Raw genomic sequence first — 17,230 nt, 5'->3', positions numbered from 1 at the left:
TTCTCAGAGTGTGATCTGGTGACTCTGGGGGTCCCTAATGCTTTTTTGAGAACGACAAGGTCAATTTATTATTTTCATCATAACAAACGTTATTTGTCTTTTTCACTTTTATTTTTGAATGCATATACAAGGTTACAGGAAATGTGATATTGCATCAGAGTGAATGCAGAAGCAAATACGGGAATTCAGTTGTCTTCTATTAAGTCAGTGCTTAAAGAGATTTGTGAAAATATAAAGTAATGCTATTAGTTTGTGTTTTGGAAAATAGGGCCATGCCCATAAAAATATGGTATTTATATTACATGTGATGGGTTTATTATTCTATTTTATAATGAATGAATTCATATTTTTAAGCAATATCAGTTTTCATTTCTAGTATGTTAAATATTGGTAGACATAATCCACAGGAAGAAAAGCTGTTTGGGATCCTCAGTCATGTGTAAAGAAGTCTTGAGACCCCAAAATTTGAGATTTGTGAGGGACAGTAGAGATACAGGAAATCCAATCTATTCTGTAGGATAAAGTCATTTATGATTTAACAGACATATACTCACATGTCATATGTAATAAGAATACATGTGACAAATAGAATATATTATATACGTGAATATACATGTGTGAGAATATATATGAGTATACATGTATGATAAATGTTTGATGTTTCTGACAGATAAAAACTCTCTCCCTTCCGGAAAGTGAAGAAAGTTTAATATTTCCTAAGGCTCAAATTGTGTGTGTGTGTGTGTGTGTGCGCGCGCGTGCGTGCGCGTGCACATGCGCATAAATGGACTAGAAGGCAGTCATCTATTCATCTCTGCTTACTTTGACTAATACTTTACATCCTTCCAGGAAACAAAACCTCTTCCTGATAGCACTAAAAAATGCTATCAGGTGACAAAGCCGGGTCCCGAACCCTCTTGTTCCATCCCCTCAGAGTTTCATGCTTGAACACTCAATGGCTGAAACAGAGCTGGAGACAGTGAGCACATCTGGGAGTCCTGGGGTTCTGGGTACTCAGAAGCAAACAGTCTATAAAAGTAACTAGAGGCTAGAACCTGCCTCCATGTAGGCCTGGGTCTCTTATCAGGTCAAGTTTTGACCAGCAAGGCATACAATGTACATTGAGAGGTGCTAAAAGAAAGGATTAGAAAATTCAGGTTCAAAAAATGTTAAGTAGGTTTTAATAGGCTGAAGGGCACTGGGAATCTTTAAGAGAAAGATGTGAGCTGCAGCATTTTCTATATCACAGTTGTCCACAGAATCCACCCGCTTACCTTTCAATGGACGACTATTGCAGGACAAATGCTCTAAAGAACACATACCTCGGGGTACATGGGTCCACACTCTAGGATCGGGTGACTGGGACCTGTTTCACCCACGCAGGGCTGCATAGAATCAGCCTAGCTACAGCCCTGGCAGACCTTATTTTCTGTTCTTAGACCAGGGGACATAAATAGCGCCCTCCAGCACAGATGACACCTGGGCTGCTGCTTAGCTGGTGATCCAGCCATCCCATTCCATGCAGCCAGGGACTGAAATGACAATCAAACTGAGGTCGCTTTAGGCTTAAGGGAGTCCAGAAAACACTGAATGGCTTTCACTTACCTGTGGGGAGAAAAAAACTGTCGCTAAAAGGGGCCATTCAAATCGAATCACATTTGCTTGGCTGTGATTAGTGAGTGTGAAGCTCATATTGTAGCTGTTTCCAACGTGACAGTCTCCAAAGTTGATGTGGTCCACCATGGAAGCTAGGGGACAGAGAAGAAGGTGGTCAGTCCTTTCGGCCTCCTCCTAGGGCTGCTTTCCTGAGGAGGCAGCACTTGATACATATGGTATCTCAACTTTGGGCGACCCCTCCCTCCTTGGGTGGTTTTATTGGAAAAGCCTGGAGTCCCAGAGCAGTCAGTTTTCACTCCTAGGGGAATCTACTTTTCTTTTTCCCCTCCCTCCCTCCCTCCCTCCCTCCCTCCCTCCCTCCCTCCCTTGCCCTTACTTCCAAGCAAACTCCATTTCTTTACTGAAACAGTACTATTAAGAGTGAAATAAAATCTAGGAGTCCCCATTATGCTTGAATTACAGATAATCAATGAGTAATTTTTAGTATAAGGATGCCCTATGCAGTATTTTGGGACACATGTAAATAAAAAAATTATTCATCATTTATTATTCTGACTTTCTAAATCTGGCCATCCCATTATAAATCTGAAGTCTGATTTCTGCACTGGGGCTCATTGCTGGCTTCTGCTTTGACCCCTTACAAAGTATCAATGCAAAGGGGTGGGGGGGAGTGTGAACTCCAGAGATTTGAGGCATGCAGATTGAACCCATGTTGCAGGGGAGCCCAATGCTACATTACAGGCCTATAATTAAGCTCCTACAAGAACTGTAAAACTGTGTTTAAAACTCATTCCAGTAAGTCAGAAGGAAAAAGAAAAATATTGGATGATTTCACTTATAGGAGGAAAATAGGGCAGCCAAATAAGACATCAGGGGGAAAAATAATAACAATACAAAATACAACATAAAAAAACAAAAACAGACAATGATAAACCAGAGACATCCTGCAGGGGAGGAGGAGGGAGAGGAATCAGAAGGAAGGAGGGAAGAGCCCAGGGGACCGTGGTGATGGTGCACAGGTACACTGGTAAAGGAAATTCTATGGGGACTACACCTGGTGGGGGGAAGCAAATATTGTTTAAAAATGAACAATGATGTAAAAAATATATAAATAAAAAGAAAATTAAAAACAATAACAACAAACAAACAAAAAATTAAAACTCATTCCACACAAGTAAGAGCCACACAGAGTGTGTAACAAAGACTTTTTGGTAACGATGAAGTGAACTTTCTCCTGCCCCCAAGAATACAGCTAAGCAAAAGGAGCCGCCACGCTTGATAAGCCGCCACGCTTGATAAGGGCAGAGCAGCATGTCTTGAGTTGAATACACACAGAGATCACTCAGTTCTGAGTCAGGTCTGAAGTGTTGGGCTGGGGTCTGGAACTCCCAGTTCCAGGGAGCCCCCGGGTGACGCCAGTGCTGCAGGTTCTCAGTGCATCGAGAAGGGAGGCCGTGGCAAAGGGATACTCCAGAGCTGGCACACACCTGCACACCTCCCAGTCACCAGCCACCATTTCTGTTAGAATGTCTAGGACTCATGGCTCAGATGAAACAGATAACGGCAACACAAGCCAGCACCAAGGTCTAGACAGGGAAAACTACAGAGAGACATACATTCACTTGTCAGCTACACGGGGATTTGAATTTTTACTTTCACTTATCAGCTAAAGCGGAATTTGAGTTTAAATAGTAAACTCCCAAGGACAGAGACTCATGTCATAGAACTTGTAACTCCAGCGGAAGGCTTGGTACATGCACACTGAGCCTCAATAAATGTTCCAAGGGGGAACATTCAAGTGAGTGTGGTTCTGAGACGGGCGGGAAGGAGCGTACAGCCATGAGGAAGAGATTCCTTCTGAAATTCCCAGAAGCTAGCTGAGCTGTTATTTAAATTCCACTTTTGGTTAACATGACCCAAGTGCCAAGGGCTGCCCACATCTCACTGCCTCTTCTCCCACCTGCCACCAGGTCTTCCATGTTGCCTTCCTCTGAGGCCTCAGTGACATCTGGGATCTCCTGGCTGGTAGCCGCCACCAGCCCGTGGATGTTGTCCAAGGTGATCTCGTCCTCATAGCCCTCTCCCACCATGTGGATGAATGTCTCCTCGTACTGGTTGTTGATCACAGACAAGTGGATGATGCCCATCACTCTCCCAACCTTCTGGGGGTGGAAAAGGACATCAAACTCAGCTGTGGCTCCAGGTGAAACCACCAGGGAGGCTGTGTGAGCTTTCTTGGCTGCAAAGAGAAGAGAGAAGACACAATTTAGAACCAGTTGGGAAGAACATGATCTATGAAGACCCGGACCCAAGGGAAAGTACCCCTCACGTGGGAATGAGCCTGCCTACAGGGACCACTGGTGAAGAGACTGAGCACCCTACTTGGGGTAGACTCCCTAACAACATGGCTACTGAGACCCACTGCCTTCTAGAAGCCACCCTCCCTGACTTACCTTTTGCCTCAGGGTTGTTTTCCTCTATGATGTAGATGTAGGAGGTGGTCGGCGTCCCTTTCAAGGAGAAGACTCCTAGTTCGTCCTGCAAGTCAACGTGGAGCTGGCGGGAGGAAAGCAGGGTTGAGTGATAGGTTTATTAAGTCACCTGAGAGTTTGAGTCCTGAGAGATACTGTGCTGCTGGGAAGTAGCCCACAAGTTACTGCCCCTAATGCTCACTTTTGGAATTTCTTATTAAGAGGGAGATATAAATATTAGACCTGGTAAGAAAACAAGAAAATTGAGTCCAGCCCTTGTGGTCCCAAGGAGGAACTGGGAGCCCTGCTTTCCAGAGCACCCAGCTAAATAGTGTCAAAATGGGGTGAGGCCAAGGCTTCTGTCATTGACAGGAGTTGTAAAATATACACTGATTAATAAAGTGGTAATGGATACTTGTTATTCTATGAAGGTTTTCATGAATGTGAATTCCTAAAATCCAGTATCTCCAAGGTACTAATTGCATTAGTTGCCTGATAATGTCATCAAGCAAGATAAAAGGATCAACCAACTAAGAGGAAAAAAATCAAGGTGGGCCTCCAGGGGATGTTTTCTAACCCACAGGAAGCCATCCATCTATCTAATGGATTAAAAAAAAAAAAAACTAGCCATGTATCTGATTTTGGGTATTCAGAATTTGGGAAATCAGCAGACATTTTTCGAAGACTGGCACTATCATGAACAAGACTGAACTATATAAAAAATGAGGCACAAAGAAGGAAGAGGTACTGACATCACACAGAAGCTTCTGAGATTTAAAAAAATTATATATTTAGAAATGACCTTCATAAGGAACTATATGAAAAAATAATGACATCAAAGAAGATCTAAGTAAATGGGTGGGAATTCTAAATGCTACTCCTGTGGGGAGACTAAATACTCTAAAAGTAGAAATCTTTCCTCCAAATTCATAGGTTTCCCAAAGGAATTAAATTTTTTTTTTTTTTGCATAGAAGAACTAGGATATAGGCCAGAGGTGTGGAGGGTGAGAGGATTCACCAGATACAGAGTGGGGAGCAGAACAGGCAGATTGACTGAAATAACATTTCTGAGCCGAGCAGCGGGCGAGACAGAGAGGTCTGCTTCTGCCATAAGTGGGTCAGCTCCCTGGCTGGGGATTCAACTCAGGCCATTGTGGTGATAGCACTGAGACTTAATCCCTGGGCCACCAGGGAGACCAGCAATGGAATTTTTTGAGGAACATTACAAAATGACATCTAAGTTTCATCTGAGAGTCTAGACATGCGAAATTGTTAAGAAAATTTAGAAAAATGGGGAGTGGGTAGGAATTTACTGAACTTGATGCTAAAACATTTTATAAATCCATGATAATGGTAGTAATGCAGAGTAATGCTTATATAATCAGAACTCAAGAGAACAAAATAATGCTAGATTAATAACATAAAAATTCTTAAGCGCATCACGGAGCTAAGAAGATAATGAAAAGTCAAGATCTGGGGGAAGATGGAAATCCAGAAAGGCCAGCCTAACTTTCTGGGCTGTATTAGACCTGGGGCATTTGCCAATCTGGAAGGTGGGGGATGGTCTCCTTGTGGTAAGGGGCCACAGTCCTGTGAAGGGTAGGGTGCCTTCCTTTTTCTGAACTATGTCCCAAAAGGTAGGCACCTTAAGAAAAAAGGTGAGGTACATAGAAACCAGCCCCTCTGAGGACAGCAATCCTGCTCCTGGTCATCTAAGGAGTTCAGAAACTCTCAAGCCCCCAAGCCAGTTTAAGGTGATCTGAGTTTCTAGGACCCCTAAGAGCTAGGCAGATGCAAATGAAGATTGTTTCTGAAGGAAAATCATCATACTTAGTCTAATTATTTCTTCAAATATAATACCCAATACATGGTTAAAAAAACAATCAGGCCCAGGAGAGAGAGGAAAACAGGGGCAAAATGGAGAAGTAGTAGCAGATATCAGAAATGTATTTTGGATAGAGACTTCAGAATTTGGAATTATCTGGCATGGAGAGCAAAATGGCTGGGATTCCTGAGTTCAAGAAATAAAAGCTAAGTCTGATCATTTCAGCCTGAAACTAGAAATCACAAAAACTGGTAACACATGTCTAAAAAAAATGATCTAACAGAAATTCTAGAATTGAAAGATATAAGAGCTTAATAACTTAATGCAAGGTTTAACAGAATAGATACAAAGGGAGAGCTAATGAATTGAAGGTATGTCAAAAGAATTATGTGGAGGGCCTCCCCGGTGGCGCAGCAGTTGAACACTGGGTTGTGAAGCTGCCCGCAGCCTCTGCAGCGCCGGTTTGATCCCCGGCCACCGGCGAGGGTCCCACATGGCGCGCAAATCTCTCCTGCCGCCTGCTGCTCCCCTCAGCAGTGTATCGTCAGTCTGCGTGTTCTGTTTCCTGCTCTGGCTCTGGTGAATTCTCTCACCCTCCCGTGCTTCTGACTGTACCCAGTGCTTGTATAAATAAATAAATAAATCTTAAAAAAAAAAGAATTTTATGGAGAAGCCCAGAGAAAAATCACTGGAAAACACAGAGGTTGTGAGACTCAGAGGATATAGTGGGAAGGTTTCCATGTATTGGGCTTCCCAGAGGAGAGATGAGACAGGATGGATGATTTAAGACATCCCCTGCAGGATTAGGACGCCCGGTAAATTCCATGAAGGATACACTAAAAGAAATCCACACCTAGAGGCATCATAGTGAAACAAAATGCAAAATACAACAGAAAGCAAAATGCAAAATACAAAGTGACAGGGAGAGGAAAGATTCCTAAAAACAACACTGTGGGCTTATAGCCAATAAATATCTCAGCAGTAACCATGGAAACCAGAATACACTGGAATAATAACCTCCTGCCAATCCAGAGTTCTATAGTCAGTAAAAATTACATTGAAAATGTTGGCGAAACGAAAGTTTTCAAAGAAAAATGGAGAGATTTCATCACAAGCAGATCCACATTAAGGAAATACTAAAGAATACTCTTTGGAACTTAGGAAAAGGACCTCAGGTGGAAAGTTGGAGATGCAAGAATGAAGACTGATAAGGATGTTAATGATGTGGGGAAATATAATGAGTCTTAACTGTATAAATGACAACATGATAGTTATAGGGTTGTGTAGGGTTTATAGCATTTATAAACAATCCAAAGTGCTCTACAAGTTGCCTCCTTATTCTACCCTTCTATTTTTACCTCTCTTCTCTCATCTCCCTATACCTGTGGTCTCATGCCGCTGGGTGCTTGTATCTTACACACTACTGGCTTCTAATCCTTTGTCTTTGCGGCTTTCTCTCCCATTGGGGTGCACTCACTGGTATGCCCACTTACTGAAACCCAGCGACCCTTCAATGCCTAAGTCAAGTGTCATTTTACAGTGACTTCTTCTTTGAGCTCCTAAAAAGGCATAGATCACTTCCAACAATCCCACTGTCCTTTATTAACGCACAACTTACCACTTTTTATTTTTTTGCAAAATTAAAAATGTAATTTAATCATTGAAACAAAAGGTCCTTCAGAAGTTGTATCTCCCCTAGTGAGGTTTATTTTATTACTTTTTTTCTCATGAATAGTGCAATATTACTGAAAATAGCGCAGGAATAAGGAGGATAATAAGGACACCCGTAAATTAGCCCTCGGTGTGGGGTCTACCCAGGACGCTGCCTTGTGCGGTGATTACCAGTCACCTGTGCCTGTTGACACTCTCATGCTCCTCGGGGATAGGGACCAGGCCTGACACCCTCGGCACGGCCCACGTCTTACACAGGCTGATATATGAGAAACAGCGAAGAAGCAGCCCTCATGCATTAGGGGCAGCAGGGCCCCAATGTCAGAGTCTGACTCTGAGTGAATCTTCTCCCTCCACGCCCAGTCCTGCCCTCCAGCTACCTGGGCGGGGATGGTGCCGCTGTTCTTGAGCACGAGGGGCAGTTTATCTGAGTGACCCAGTAGAAGCTTCTTAAAGAGGATCATGGGGTTTCCCTGCTGGTCACGGAGAATTGGCCGCACAATGGTCACTCGAGGGAGGTTCCCCTCGCCCACAATATCAAACACCAGGTTTCGGTTCTTGGCCAGGTTGCTGCAGGGAACAGGAAGATGGAGGCTGTCAGCCCTGGCGACAGGAATCACACCGCACGGGAGTGGGGCGGCAGCCGGCCGAGGGAGGCCCTGCTGGGGAGCCGTACCTGGGCAACCCGTCCAGCGTGGCCTCAAAGATGCACTGGTAGTTCTGCATGGTCTGCGGGGTGAATGACACTGTGGTGAAGGCGTGTGCGCGGCTGGGGACACATATCTTGTTGGGCTCCACGTCAAAGATGTCAGTGATTCGGGCATACACCTGGAGGCGGGGAGCGGGCTGTAGGTGCTGCTTCTACATGGGGTTTGCTGCTTAGCTTTATCTCCTGCTGTGACCTCCCCCTTCGCCAAGCTCTGTAGACATGCCTTGTTGTTGCCTGCATAGCTGTGTCCTGGGAAGGAGAGGCCTAGATAACTTGGATCTTCCCCTGAGCAGTAACTGGCTGGATTTGGCTACACCTGTGACCTTTGACATGAACAGATGTACTGAACTAGGTCTCAGATAGCTCCCTCTTTCTCTCCTCCGTCCCCTGCCATCAAGGTGCCCAGAGATCACCTAGTTGTTGATGTGGATCTGAACTTGATGCCATAATGACAATGGAACCTCAGAGGTACCATGAGTGAGAGACAAATGGAGGAGGGACAGAGACTCTTCTGAAAGCTGATGGCAGTCAGCACGGGCAGTCCCTGTGCCCCAGAGCTCTGGTTACCTGGTGCCTTCCCAGCTGTCTGCAGCCTCTGGTGCATTGTGTGGGCTACCTGTGCGGGTTTCTGCTCCTTGCAACAGGAGCTTCATCTAGAACAGTCTCCACAGCACTTCACCTGGTTCCAGCCTGCAGCAGTGTTTTGGGAAGACCCCAGGGACTGTGGGGACCCCTGTCATGGTCCTGAGAGATTTTTCATTCTCCTGGGAGGTAGGCAGGATTCCAGACTGACTGGTCCCTCTGTTCTTAAGCAGAGGACACTCAGGGCTCTTTGGTCTTTCCAAGGGACTGCCTGCAAGTTAGTGGGGAGGAGGATGTGGCATCTACAAATCCACTGTTGAAAATCCATCTTGCTTTAGAAACCAGGCTTGATCACTGTGTTTTCAGCACAGAATAGAGAGGAAACTGCCCCTTCAGGTCACAAAGATGGTCAGAGAGTAAGGACTGCACATCACTAGGAGGCCATAGAAAGGACCAGGTGGTCCCCCAAAAGCGCCACCCTGCGTTGGCAGTGCCGGGGAATGCACACTCTCTCATGCCAGCCGCTTCAGCCTTCTCTCGGGGATCTGCCCTCCACCATCAGCCCAAGCAGGGCTGGCTTTCTCTGGGACACAAGGATTGCCTGGCCAAGATTCCACCCTTGGGCAGACTAGGCAGCATTTGTCGCACATCTGATTGGAAATTGAGGGGGAGCGATGCTGCCTGACTGAGCCCTCTCTCTGTTTCCCAAACTTCCATTTCAGTGTGAAAAAAAAATCTCAATGGGCCTGACTCGAGGGGAAGGCAGTTTCGTGTTGGGCACTTATATTTTATAGTCAGCGGATGAAGCTTACCGAAAGTCTAGCCCCATATCCCTAGGCCCTGGGGCCCAGGGGAAGGATTTAGCTTTTTGGAGCCTCAATTCCCCTAACTGGATGCTGGGGATAATAATAAAAAGCTTGACGATACAAACTTGTGAGGGTGAAATGAAGCGATAAAGGCAGATTATTGAGCACAGTGTCTGGCAAACAGCTGGAGCTCAATAAATGCACATCACTTCACCTCACTTGTCTTTTGACAGCCCCCAAAATGTCCTTATCAGGCAAATGCAAACCATGAGGCAGCTGCCTGGCTGGCACTTGCTTGCTCCCCCACAATGCTTGCCCACAGTGGGTGTTTGTGCAAGAGTGGGTTGCTTTGGTGTGTCCCCAGGTACCCAGGAGGGACCCCCCTTTGGTGCCAATGCATAACCTTGGTCCTGGGGAAACCACCCAGTCACCTCACAGAACTTCCAGCAGGCCCTGGAGTCAGGTTGTGCCCTCTCATTCGGAGACGTGGCAGAGGCGGGTACTCCCTGGGACCTCGGCAGCCTGGGGCCCACTCTGCCACTTACCTTGCTGGAGACCGGCTTTACCGCGATGCTCACATCACAGGAGATCTTCCCCTGGTTGCAGATCTTGAAGCGAGCCTTGGCCAGGTGGCCCACCAGGACGTTGCAGAAGATGAACTTGTTCTCATCTTCCACAAACAGCCCCACAGTCTCCGTGGTCTGCAGGATGTGGAGCAGGTTGGAGCTGTGACATATCTGATGCTCCTCAAAGATCAAGGCATTGTTGTCTGTCACGAAGGCTGGGGGTGGAGGGGAGGGTGCTGAGGCGAAGGCTGGCAGCCCGACTCCTGCCCTCTGTCACCCCTGACTGGGAGGTCTGGGCTCTGACTGAGCACAATCACAGGGACAGAGGGAGGGAATTCACACTAAGGGGTGATGGCTAAGGGACAAATTCTGCCCCTCTGCCTCTTGGGCACTGCTCCTGCATGTCCCCAGGCCCTTGCCATCTTTCTCTCCCCATGGTGAGGGGTTGGGAGGGAAGGAGGCATTTGGTCCACTTTGCTGGAGGCTGTCTGGAGTCACTGCAAAGGGGGATATCTCTGGAACGCGGCTGCACTCGGGCTGGGCTGCAGTAAAAGTTCTCCCAATTAGTGACCAAGGTTCTCAGTGTGTTGCCCCCGGGAGGGGGCCATCCAAGGGCAGGATTCTCTTGCTGGGCCCCCAGGCATGGCCCATCTCACCATGACTCCCAGGTAACAATATTCATCTGAGAATCCTGGACCAAACTTGGGAAGTCTAGGATCTAAAGCTGCACACTCCTAGGTGTCAGGCCTCCTAAGTCTTTTAGGAAAAATATGGCTGAAGACACTAGATGTTCTAGGGTCCCAGAGGAAACAGCCCAGCCCTGCCTGCTAGACACTCGCCTGGGAGCAACATTACGGAGGAAGGGCTTTGAAGGGTGGCTGTCCATTCTGAGTGCCCAGTACCTGGTAGACAGGCTTCAGCCAAAAGGGTGTAAGGAATGCCAGCAGGCTGGTCTCTGGGGTCTCGGTCAGAGATGTCGATAGCTATAAACTCCTCACACCTTCCCAAGGGGTCAGCCAAGCAGTCCACGGTGATGACCTGGAGTCCTCCAGGAGGGATGGAGCCAAACCCAGGGTACACGGTGAACATGCCATGGGTGAAGCGAGCCTGCAGGACAGGGTGGAGGGATGGAAGGCAGAGGGGATGGCAGAGTCTGAGCCTTTCCACCCGAGCTGGGAGGAGGTATGGCCTGAGATAGGTGGGACCTCTCCCCACGGGCTCTCTCTGGGGCTCAGTTCTCCTGGAAGCAGGGAGGGCCTGGGGTGGGCGGCGGTGGTGGAGGCTGCAGCGACAGGCCCTCCCAACTTCTTTCTAAGTATGTTCCTCCAGCCAATCATGATTGGGTCAGGGTTCCATTCTGGACAACACTCACCCAGATGGGTGCCTCCCAGCAGAGGGGAACAGAAGTGATTAAGATGATGGACACTGAGTCAGATACTCTTGGGCTTGAATTCTAGTCCCGCTGTGTATTAACCACTTGACTTTGAACAAATGCTTTCCCTGAGCCTCAGCTTATCCACAGAATGGGGCTAAAGCCCTTACCCAGTGAGCACTGGAGGTTTAAGTCAAAGAATGTGTGTGATGCACTTAGCATAGCACCTGGCACATAATTTGTGCTCAAAAATGGGGTGTTAGCATGAACTCCTCTGGTTCTTGGGAGCCTCTTTTTCTACCCTCCATATACCTGACATGTAACACTGTAGCTTGAGGTGTACAATGTGAAGATTTGCTGTATTCATTGCACAATGATGACAACAGGGTTAGTTAACACTTCCATCACCTCACACAACTACAATTTGTGTGTGTGTGTGTGTGTGTGTGTGTGTGTGATGGCGATGTTTAAGATCTATTCTTAGCAACTTAAAATATATTAACACAGTAATGGTAACTAGAATCACCATGCTGAATTTTAGATACCAGAACATATTTATTTTATAACTGGAAGTTTGCACTTTTTCACCAACATCTCCCTGTTCCTCTCCATCCCCAGATGCCTGGCAACCACTATTCTACTCTTTGTTTTATGAGTTTGACGCTTTCAGATTCCACATATAAGTGAGATCATGCAGCATTTGTCTTTCAATGTCTGATTATTTCACTTAGAGCAGTGCTCTCAATATCCATTATGTTGTCACAGCAAATGACAGGATTTCCTTCTTTTTAAAGATGAATAATATTCCATCAGTACGTATTATATAATTATATATAATTTTCTTTATTAATGGACACTTAGGTCATTTCCATGTCTTGGTTATTGTGACTAATGCTGTAGTAAACATGGGGGTACTTGCATCTTTGAGATAGTGATTTCATTTCCTTTGGATAAATACTCACTAGTGGGGTTGCTGAATTATATGGTAGCTCTATTTCTAATTTTTTGAAGAAGCCGCCTCACTATTTTCCATAGCGGTTGTATCACTTTACATTCCCACAAATGGTGCATAAAGGACTCCCTTTTCTCTACATCATCACTAACACTTATCTCTTGACTTTTTGATAATAGCCATTCTAATAGGTGTGAAGTGATAGCTCATCATGGTTTTTATTTACATTTCCCTGATGATTAGTGGTGTTTGTACGTCTTCTTTGGAAAAAAATGTCTATTTGGGTCCTCTTCTCATTTTAAAATCAGATTTTTGTTTTGCTATTCAGCTCTATGAGTTCCTTACATATTTTGCACATTAACCCCTCCTCTGATATATGTTTGGCAAATATTTTCTTCTATTTCATGGATTGTTGGTTGTTTCATTCCGTTGGTTGTTTCTTCTGTGTGTGAAAGTTTTGATTTTGATATAGTACCACTTGTTTATTTTTGCTTGTTCTTTTGATGTCATATCCAAAAAATCATTGCCATGACCGAGTTCAAAAAGCTTTTCCCCTATGTTTTCTTCTAGCATGTTTATAGTTACAGGGTAAGTCTTCATTTTGAGTTAATTTTTTTGGGTGGGGGTGTAAAATGAGGGTCCAATTTCATTTTTTTGCACATAATATCCAATTCACTAATTCCATGGAAACTTAGGCTCACCTTTGGCCTTTGCTAGCAGGGGTGGGATGGACCAGAGATGTTTCTATTGTCCTTGGCTGTAACAGAATAGTTATTATCTGAAAGTTTTCTGTCCTTTAGGCTGCTCTTTTCCTGGTCCCTTGGTTAATGGAAGCAGTCCTGTGTTGGGGATTTTAACTTGTGCCTGTTGATGTTTCTGGCTCCTGAGCACCCTATCTGGGCTAAATGAGGCAAAAAAGAAAACTCAGGGAAATCACATTGGGTCCCAAGGAACCCTGCTGGTATGATATTTTTTTAAAGATTTATTTATTTATTTATTTATTTATTTATACAAGCACTGGGTACATCTGCTGGTATGATTTTTAATTTCCACCTTTCAGTCTTCTATGCTTTATATATAACATCCAGGATTTTGGTTGTACAGATGTCCCTTGAGTTACTAGGGGTTATGTCCCAATAAACTCTAATAAATGTTTGACACTGAAAATTCATTTAATCTAACTAACCTATCAAACATCATAGCTCCTAGCCTACCTCAGAACATTAGCCTACAGTTGGTCAAAATCAACACAAAGTCTATTTTATAGCAGTGTTGACTACCTCATGCAACTTATTGAATACTGTACTGAAAGCGATGAGAAGAAAGGTTGCCTGGGTCCTCACCGTTAATGTAAGTAATGTCAAGCAAGTTGGGGCTGAAGAATATCTGAAACATTGACGTAAAAGTTGCTGAAAGATGGGGATGCTATAGCGATAGGGTCATCAACTTCTCTTTCCTGATGAGACTCAAGAGCAGGTGGTAAAGGGCACTGTAGAATATTGTTTACTCCCATGGGCATGTGACTGGAAGTGGTGGCTCTTGCCACTGTCCAGCATCTCTAGAGCATCATAACCATTATCCCTAGTTCCGAGACCAAGACTCAAAGTGTGATGTATGTTTTCTTGTGAATGTGCGTCGCTTTCACGCCATTGTAAAACTGGAAAATTGTTAAGTTGGGAAGTACGTGGAAGAAAAGATCAACTTCATTTTACTAGGGCAGAAGTCTTCAGATCTCCTTTTATTTAAATTCGTCTGGATGGGCTTCTCTTTTTTTTCTTTCTTTTTTTTTTTTAAAAAGATTTATTTATACAAGAACCGGAGTACAGGCCAGTACAGGCCAGAGGTGCAGGAGGGTGAGAGGATTCACCAGAGACAGAGTGGGGAACAGAGCAGGCAGACTGACGAAATACACTGTTGAGGGGAGCAGCAGGCAAGACAGGAGAGGTCTGCCTCTCCATGTGGGCATATCCGCGGCTGGCGGGGATCGAAATGGCACCGCAGAAGCTGTGGACAGCTTCACAGCGCAGCGCTCAACCGCCTGCACCACCAGGGAGGCCCTGGCCTTCTCTTTCTTATAAGCAAATGATTTTGAATTAAAATGCATATGGAGAGTTGAAATTTCATTTCAAAGTAATGGAGAGTCAACAAAAGTGTCTAAACAAAGGAAGGTATCAGAATTAGATGTCCCAACACCTTGATCTTAAAATGAAAACGATATTTCAATATGATGAATATTCCTACCAGAATAGAGTCAAATCCTTTTGTCCTAAGAAGGCATTCATTGTAAGAACTAGTAGGGGGCCTTCCTGGTGGCACAAGGGGTTAAGACGCAACCTATGAAGCTAGCCTCAGCCACTGCAGCACGGGTTCGATCCCCAGGCAGGGAGCTACCCATAAGGTATAGCACACCTCCTGACTTGCCCGCTGCTCCCCTCAGCAGTGTATTTCAGTCAATCTGCCTATTCTGCTCCCCACTCTGTCTCTGGTGAATCCTCTCCTCTCCCAAACCTCTGGCCTGTACCCCAGTTCTTGTATGCATAAATAAATAAATCTTTAAAAAAAGCTAGTAGGGAGGTGGCCTTACCAGGTTTCCGTGAACAAGAAGAGAGGTGCTCACCTGATTTGACATGTTAACATCTTTCGGAACAGCATCAGAAAACTTGGTTGCTTTGGATGTGCTACTCTTGTTGAAGCTATCGCTTTCCCGGGACCTTGGGTGTTTAATATGGGAGGTTCTGATGAGGAAGCAAGATCACACCTTCAGGCTGGGGTGGTGACAGTAACTTTCACCAAGAGTAACTCAGGAAGAAACAGATGAAGTGAACACACAGATCATCCACATGGACATTGAAGCAATAATAAAATTTTTCAAAAAAACAAGAGCCCTGGATCAGATGCCTTTACAAACGAGTTTTATCAAACTTTTAAAGAACTGAAACCCATCATACTCAAATTGTTTTTAAAAATACAAGAAGGAATCCTTTCTAATACATTTTGTGATATCAATATTATCCTAATACCAAAACCAAAACCAAGATAGCACGTGGAAAGAAATTCTAGACCAATATTTTTGATGAATATTGATGCAAAAATCTTCAAGAGTACTAACAAATCGATTCACCTGTACATCCTAAGAATTATATGCCATGATCTAGTGGGATTTATCCCGGAGCTGCAAGGATGGATGAGCAAACATCCTGAGAGCTTGGCGGTTACGAGGGAGGGGGTAGGAAAAGGGAAAAGCAGACTCAAGGGAAGGTGGTGGAGAAAAGCAAAAAAGATTTAGCTTTTTATGCATTGCTATGCAATATTTAAAAATTACATTTGTGGGGAATTATAATGAAAAAATAAATGAATGGAGGAGCACAGGGGACTGAGGTGATGGTGCACAGGTACACTGGTGAAGGAAACAATGGTGACTACACCTGAGGGGGTGGAGGGGAAGAAAATATTGTTTAAAAATGAAAAATGATGTAAGAAAATTAATAAAAAAATCCTAAAAAAATTAAGAAAAAAGAAATGAATTAATTTATTGAAAATTCTAGGTAAGGTGCCTTAGGGATTGGTAAAACTACATCTAATTTTCCAAAAAGTAGTATTATGATCATATAAAAGCCAAGAGCACTCAAAAAGGTAAACTGAGTGAACTGATGGTGAGCCAGAACAGAGTTATATAGTTGAAACAAGTTAGCTGTTGTCATAAAGGGTCCTTTCCATGGGGAGGAGGTAAAAACAATCCCAATAGACTAAGGCCTCGCCATGGTTTCTCCAGTCTACGTTTCCTGGGTACCCTTTGCTGTCCCCCATCTTGATTTCTGTAGTCTTTGATTTAGCCTGCTGTTGTAACAGTTCCTGAATGTTCTAAGAATGAGAGGACAAATGATCGACTTACTAGTAAATTTTGTAGCTTGTTAGAAGCACCAGGGCAAAATACACAACCCCAAGGAGATGACTTTACATTTGTTCAACTAAAGTGTCTCATATAGTTTACAGCAGTTAGAAAATGTATGACATCTGGGTCCAGAAGATGCAGGTTCAAAACTGAGATGTCCCGGTCATTTCCTGCATCATCTTTACAAACCTTAATGATCTCACCCACAAAAGGCGATCTGATGATTGGATGAATTTATACAAAATATGGAAAAGCTCTTTGTAAAATATAACCCAGGGGATGGTATGAGTTAAGTAAATACACATCTTACCCTTTCTTTTGATGAAGGGGGATCTCCCCTGTCAGCCTATAAAGGGCGAATTTGAAGTCAGTAACGCCTTGATTTTCTATGGTGAAGGTGGCACTTTTACGATAGCCCCAGATCAAGGCCCCAAAGTTGATGATGGAGGAGGGGCTGATGTTATATTTGGAGTATACAGCATTCACAGAAAACTTAATAGGGATGCTGGCAATAATTTCACCTGCTTCCGCCATGTTGGGCTCAATAATCTAGAAAGGAAGGAAGGACTGGGAAGTGTCGGCCACTGGCAGGACTCCAGAATCCCCATGACCGTCTACTTCAGTGCCTATTTTTATAACTGACATGAAGCCAAGTGCTTTACTTCATTCTCTTAATATTCCTGCATCAACACTAAGAAATACTAACAATGAACCCGTCTTTGCCTCCTTCCTATTTTCACTTGCTCAGACCTCTGCTGCGCTTGACC

The 17,230-nt window shown here is 44.6% G+C and overlaps 1 protein-coding gene across 1 annotated transcript in view; it reads right to left on the bottom strand.

Annotated features, from left to right (window-relative positions):
• HYDIN (HYDIN axonemal central pair apparatus protein) overlaps window positions 1–17,230 on the bottom strand; it is a gene marked incomplete at its 5' end in the record, with an annotated part of 266,133 nt that overhangs the window by 45,038 nt on the left and 203,865 nt on the right. The window contains 9 exons of the mRNA XM_084256586.1: window positions 1,606–1,748; window positions 3,578–3,856; window positions 4,071–4,173; window positions 7,965–8,154; window positions 8,261–8,412; window positions 10,227–10,462; window positions 11,150–11,354; window positions 15,189–15,306; window positions 16,774–17,012. Of these exons, the coding sequence (XP_084112712.1) occupies window positions 1,606–1,748; window positions 3,578–3,856; window positions 4,071–4,173; window positions 7,965–8,154; window positions 8,261–8,412; window positions 10,227–10,462; window positions 11,150–11,354; window positions 15,189–15,306; window positions 16,774–17,012 (1,665 nt within the window). The remainder of the gene's footprint in view (window positions 1–1,605; window positions 1,749–3,577; window positions 3,857–4,070; window positions 4,174–7,964; window positions 8,155–8,260; window positions 8,413–10,226; window positions 10,463–11,149; window positions 11,355–15,188; window positions 15,307–16,773; window positions 17,013–17,230) is intronic.

This window comes from Talpa europaea (genome assembly GCF_964194135.1).
Source record: "Talpa europaea genome assembly, chromosome: 16".
Taxonomy (NCBI): domain Eukaryota; kingdom Metazoa; phylum Chordata; class Mammalia; order Eulipotyphla; family Talpidae; genus Talpa; species Talpa europaea.
This window is presented reverse-complemented; position numbering and strand designations above follow the sequence as displayed.